This window comes from Papilio polytes, unplaced genomic scaffold (genome assembly GCF_000836215.1).
Source record: "Papilio polytes unplaced genomic scaffold, Ppol_1.0 DF823731.1, whole genome shotgun sequence".
Classification (NCBI taxonomy): Eukaryota; Metazoa; Arthropoda; class Insecta; order Lepidoptera; family Papilionidae; genus Papilio; species Papilio polytes.
Genome location: NW_013525473.1, coordinates 3,584,603 through 3,591,244, shown reverse-complemented (window position 1 = coordinate 3,591,244; position 6,642 = coordinate 3,584,603). Strand labels below are relative to the sequence as shown.

The 6,642-nt window shown below is 30.5% G+C and overlaps 1 protein-coding gene across 1 annotated transcript; it reads left to right on the top strand.

Moving 5' to 3' along the window:
* The first annotated feature begins 1,163 nt into the window (after window positions 1-1,163).
* Window positions 1,164-6,161, top strand: LOC106103536 (cytochrome b5-related protein-like). Its single transcript, XM_013283316.1, has 6 exons — window positions 1,164-1,350; window positions 3,578-3,798; window positions 4,245-4,654; window positions 4,980-5,168; window positions 5,245-5,469; window positions 5,734-6,161. Exons 2-6 carry the CDS (start codon window positions 3,583-3,585, stop codon window positions 6,008-6,010), a joined length of 1,317 nt encoding a protein of 438 aa, XP_013138770.1. The 5' UTR covers window positions 1,164-1,350; window positions 3,578-3,582; the 3' UTR covers window positions 6,011-6,161.
* Window positions 6,162-6,642: the final 481 nt, after the last annotated feature.

The window sequence follows — 6,642 nt, the reverse complement described above, 5'->3', positions numbered from 1 at the left end:
AATCTTTATCGTTGGGACAATTGACTTAATTACTTAAAACTATTGTAATTAACTTAAAACTAAGTATATATCATATTATATACTTGAATAAAATTAAGTTGAAATCTTCGAAAGTCATTCAATAGCGTTGCTTATTCGACGATAGTATTACAAGGTTCTGCAATTTGATCTAAGGTTAGGTGCATCGAAGCAAAACCGTATGAGTTGCATTCTAAATGTGATGTTTGATATATTTGTATTATTATTAAACTTCATAAAAACTTTATTTTTAACTGATTTCATATTACTGGTGGACTTTGCGTTTTGTTTTCAACCATTTGTCTTCTCGTTGTTTAATAACGAAGCATTTTCAATTAATTCATTTTTAATTTTCAACACATTATTTTGTACATCCAAAGACTTAAATAAACTCTTACCTTTATCCAATTCGTAATAACTTCGAGGAACAAAATGATTTTCCTCTTAAATTGTCCGTCTTACGTTATCTCAGTATCGCAGTTCCTCCCTTCAACGAAAATTACCTATTAATTTCTAACAAAGCTGACAATAATTCATATCCATAGATATTATAAGAGAAGCTTTTAATGATAACAGTTTTTTTATTATTTCGACTTTGGTACTGATTTAATGCTTATGTACATCACGAACATGTTGATTTTATAAATATACTAGCTTTCGCCCCCCCGACTCCGGCGCGAGGAATTGAAAAAAACCAAAGTGAATATTCTATGTGTTATTCCAGACTATCCTCTACATATATACCTATTTTCATCGAAATCCGTTATGCAGTTTAGGCTACAGACTAACAAACATCCATCCATCCATCTAAACTTTCGCGTTTATAATATTAGTATGAAGTATAATTTTATGTGTATTTCTTATTGCAATAGATGGTATTAGTATTGTTATAAATCGCATTATTTTACAAATATTGTTACAATTTCATTGGCGAGTTCAGCCAAAAAAATACAAATTATTATGCTTTAACCATTAAATTACTGAAAAAAAAAACATTTTATAATTAAATTTCAACTTTTTCTTATGAATAACAAACATTAAATAACAGTATGTGTTTATTATGCTTAGAAACATAATAAAATCCTTTTAATTTATACAAGCTGACCGAGTTTTTATATCATTATCGTAATGAATCGCGTGCGCAGTTCCACTCCAGTTACAATTATGTTTTAGTAAGTGTCGGACGTGTTGCGAAACAGTGTAAAATTGTTTACCTTTGGCCCTCAGTTATAAACATCTAAATTTTATATTGTGTTATAATTGTGCTCGCTTGTACCCTTGACCTTCGATCTCAGAAACCTTCAACCAGTCTATTATTTCCAGGAAATAAAGGTAATTATTCATGCCATGACATTTCAAAGTCTGTTCAGAAAGAAATCATGACGTTTTATTATTTAGATTTTTATAGACATTACTAAAACAAAATTAAATTGGACGGAAAGGTTACAAGGTCACTCAAGTTACATTTTTAAAACGCATATTTGTACTTGCAGTTCGTTGATCCTCAATTGAAGTAATCACAGACACATAATCTTTACAAAAGGCCAACGGAAGTAAATTCATATTGTTTAAGAATTCTCATCATTCAAATTAAATAAACCCTATTTAAGTTGGACTAGCTTTTCGTCCTCCATGTTGACTTATCTTCAGTCATTTGATAATCACTTCCTTCTAGACAATAAGAGAGAAGTTTTTTCCAAACCAATACGACTTAGGGTTCTCCAAGAAGCTAGCATATCACCTTCTCAAAGGCCGACAACTTATCTGCAGTTCCTCTGGTATTGGCGGATGTCCAAGAGCATCTATGAACATCTCGGTGTTCCTGCTGCTCGTTTGACTTCTTCTCTTATAAAAAAAGTATTTTCAAAAATCTAAAACGAAGGATTCATGTGTCTATCAACTGATAGAGGTTAGCGTAACCCTTAGTGATTCTCTTCCTTGCGCCAAGGGAAACAGATCTTCGACGCTTGCAATGGTGATCCACCATGTTTTAAAGCCAAAATGTATTTCTATGTCCAACACGTTTCTTTCCTATGATTAAATTTATGCAAACATTTGTACTGATGTAAAATTTATACAGCAACAAAAAAAAAGATTTTATATCGAAGATTAATTCACAGAACCCGGATGAAGATGTGCCTTTGAAATTAACAAAAAATTACACATGAAAAAAGTAATATATGTCGTATTCTTATTAGTACTAAAGTATCAACCGATTGAGAAAATTTTATGCTTAAAAAGGGATGAAATTCCATTCAAAAGAATAACAGATAAACAGGTGTTATTGATAATATTACTATGTTTTATTTTTGCGAAAATTAGATCAACGTCAAGGTGAATACAAACTATTATTTTCTCGTGGTCGAAAAAGTAATTGGTCGTGACCGTGTTCTTGACTTTCATTCCAATTGTTCTCTGTTGCTCACAAACCATCAAGACTAAATTAATAATATATTTTCTTCGTAAATGTTTAACGCTAGGTGTTGCTCGTGACTTCGTTCGCGCGGAATAAAAATATGTAGCAAGAAATAACAACACCCATTGATACCGTAGCTTTTTTAATGGTAAAAGGTTTTTTTTTTAAATCGTCCCAACACTTTTTGAGTTATTGTAACATTAGCGTACCATAAACGCACCTTGAAGTTTTAAGTATTAGTTCTGTTTAAATTTTAGCGCTAGTATTATCGTTCCTTGCATTTATTTTGTTACATTTCTAGATTTAATCAAAATTTAAAGTTGGCCTTACTAAAAACCGCAGGCGAATTATCAGTTTTTCCCATCCAAGACAAACAATAGGTAATTATTGCAATCTTTGTTATTTCCTAAAAGAAGGTTTCTTATTCGAGTTGTTCTTATAGGTGATTCAACTAAATGGTAAAGCATAATCGTTTCTAACGCAATTGTGTTGATGTGTGTAATTAATTGAAACGCATAACGTTTGGGCAAAACGAACTATCGTAATCTTAAATACATTATGAAAGCATAAAAATGTTATATGGATCTGATGATGAAAATATATTTACTTTGACATTACATTATGCATTAAAAATATTGTTTGACGTCAAGGTATTTCAACTCCATTCGAGTGTTTAAACGTTAACACGTTATTTAATAGCTTTATTTTGCATATTATTTTATTTCTTTAGATCACCAGAGGTTAGACATCGCAAAAACTTGTTCATGATGTTTAGCAAAACTTGTCCAAGTGACTATAAAAGAAACAATCTTTGAGCATTAGTTAAGTCCTTGAGATTATATTATAGATATTTATATATTATGTTAAATAACAATTTGATGGATCTTACTATAATTATATAATTTATAATTTATTTATTGCATGAAATAATGTAAAAAATGTCACAAAACAATCTAAAAGATTCAATAATAACCTACTCTGTCGACATCAAAACATTGTACTAGTCTCATCGATATTGTCCAGTATAAGAAGGCTTTGAGGTTACAATATGCCTTTTTTAAATTCGATATTCCAACTGTCATGTCGTTTATAAATGTTTGAATTATAAATGTGATTTTAGATATTTCCTCTTTCAATTTTCAGGTGCAATGTCTCCAAATACCGATCAAAGACAAGTTAGTTTCCCACACTTAAAGTATCCAATTTATAGAGACAAAGATCCAAGAACTGCATACCAATGGTTGAAAGGAAAACACCAACTAGACGGTGCGGAAGGTCTGTGGAGGATACACGATTCACTTTACGATTTGACTGATTTTATTACGTCGCATCCTGGCGGCCCTCAATGGCTAAGTATTACTAAAGTAAGTTTACGAATATCGATCTCTTTTGTTTCGCATTTTTTAATTTAAGGCTATGTCAATTCCTTCAATAGTTAAATGTGTATTTTTATATCTCTTATTGCATCTTCATTTACTATTTAAAATGTATTTTATAGAACTCAGATAATAAAGAATTTAGTTGTGCAACGTAATTGATATCCTGGTAAGCTAAAGACTCTTTTGCTTATGGTTTTTTATAGTCTGGTATTGTATAATAAAAATAAGTAATTATCTTCAGTTGCCATATTTGTTTTACATATTTGTTTTTTTCTACCAGTTTTATAAATTGCGTTGAATTATGTTGTTATCTCATGAAGGTTTATTTCTAATAAAAATCTAAATCAATTTGGATATTTTCTAAATTAACGCTTTAGAGTTTAATTTTTTATTGATTGTTCTCATAAACTTTTCATTATTTTATTTTACAGGGGACAGACATAACTGAGGCTTTCGAAACACACCACCTTCTTGGTGTCGCAGAAACTTTATTGCCCAAATATTTTGTGAGAAACGTTAACACGCCCAGAAATTCTCCCTTCACATTCAAAGAAGACGGTTTCTATAAGACTTTGAAGAGTAAAATTCAAAAGAAATATCAAGAATTACCAAAATATTTGCGAAAAAAGAGTGATTTTGCTACTGATTTCTTATTGATTTCACTTCTGGTTTCAAGTCTTGCATGTAGTTATTTATTTAAAACTGATTTCCTACTAGGAGGAATCGCAACAGTTGTCACTGGGTATATACTGAGCGCACTTACAACTGCAGCACATAATTATTTTCATCGTGCTGATAATTGGCGAATGTATTACTTCAATCTCAGCGGCATGTCATACGAGTAAGGCACATTTTAACCTTCCTTACTTCCTATTGTACTTTGAGATGCCTTTTTTGCGTGGGTTTCACGATGCCCTTGAATCCAAGCGTTGACTTTTCACTTATGCGTACCATAATTACTAGTAATTTTTTCTCTCAAATACCTATTATTTGACTGCAAGTTACTTTTCTCTGCTAATGAACGGCGCGGCGGTTCCAAATGGATCGTAATATTTTGGTTAAATATCGCTATCAAAAAATACTTATTTCATTGTACAAGTTTATGTTATTTAAATAGTTTTTTCTGTGTTGTGTCTTAGTTTACACTTTAATCAAATCTTTTTTAGAGACTGGAGGATATCGCACTCTTTGTCGCATCATTTACATACAAACACAGTAAACGATTTGGAGCTGAGCATGTTGGAGCCATTCCTACAATATATGCCTGCTAAGGATAAACCTATATGGGCTCAAATGGCTTCTTTTTATTACCCTATTATATTTGCTTTCGCTACTACTGGAATGTTTGTAAAAGAGTTAGTACAACATTTGCATGAATTTAATTTAATTGCATTATAATACTACAAAGTTAATAAACATCGTATTTTTTAGATTATTTACAGGGGCGATAAACATGGATGGTAAAAAGTTAAGTTGGGCAAATGCGATACAATTTTTCCTGCCAATTTGGATGTGGAGTTTCGGTGGATTGTCTTTACCGTATACATTAATATTATGGTTCACGATTACTATAATTTCAAGCATTTTCTTCATGTGTTTCGGTTTAACGGCTGGCCATCATTCGCACAATAATTTCTTCGATGGGGACGTACCGAGGTATGTTAACATTCTTGATATTTTATTGGAAATTACCTTTTGTTTTATATTTATTACCAAAAATTTACCATCCTACAATTACAATGGACTACGTGTAAATTAATTCATCATTTAATCAATCTCACAACCGATTTAATAATTTTATTAAATATCGGTGTTCTTAAACGATTAGTCGTTAAAAATTACTTCATCAGACCCTTAGTATAGTGTCTAAGTAACTCGTGTCTATGCGTTCCAAATTTGATATGGTTAATTTAATTTCAGAGACGAATACTACGATTGGGGCATTCATCAGTTAGACACAGTTTACGAGAGAGTGGACGAAACTGACAACCATTTCAAGTCACTAACTCGATTCGGATTTCATACACTTCATCATTTATTCCCAACCATAGATCACGCTGAATTGCAATATCTTTACCCGATCTTTCTCGACCATTGTGATAAATATGATGTTAAATTTAGAACAGCTAATTATATGAAGTCGTTTATTGATCATAGTAAGCAGTTGATTAGGAAACGGCCGAATTATTTTAGATAAAGTGCAAGTAATCAATATTTATACGGAATTAAAATCTACATATTTTATTCTTTAACGCTAATATTTCTCTGAAATGGAAGATTGTGATGGATATTTTTGTATTTACTCAATTAACTGTGATTTTTTAAGATTAAAAAAATAATAAACATTATTTTGTGTGTTTTTTTTTATAAAATGACCTGTGTTTCTTATTAAAAAGACGCATTTATTGTTATAATATTTTCTAATTGTAATTATCTTTATAATAATATAGAGTTCAGAGGCAAACGTCTAGTAAAACAACATGATTAATTGAAAATATCCTTTTAAGGGTTTAACAAAGAAACTTGCTTTAGTATAATTAGGTCAAACTTTTAACTTTTCCTTTGAAATGTCCTTTAACAATTTTTGATGCACTTTTATGAAAGCCTAAACTTGTGACACTTTTCAAATTTCATTTTCTGAATATCTAATTTTCAGAAATGTACTTAAGCGTCGATTTCCACTGTCTTAACACACGATTTTTTTTTTATCTATTTTCTTAAAGATAATTAGATTTAGATATGTTTGTCTTGATTAGATAAAACATTGTTTTTTATAGGTTTTTCTACCACAAACATAAGCAGGTACTGATATAATTATCTTTGTAATTA

Coding starts and splice junctions, on each gene's coding strand:
- LOC106103536 (XM_013283316.1), top strand. CDS start 3,583: ATGTCTCCAAATACCGATCAAAGACAAGTTAGTTTCCCACACTTAAAG. Junction 4,655..4,979: donor CTCAGCGGCATGTCATACGA/GTAAGGCACATT, acceptor AATCTTTTTTAG/AGACTGGAGGATATCGCACT. Junction 5,169..5,244: donor ACTGGAATGTTTGTAAAAGA/GTTAGTACAACA, acceptor CGTATTTTTTAG/ATTATTTACAGGGGCGATAA.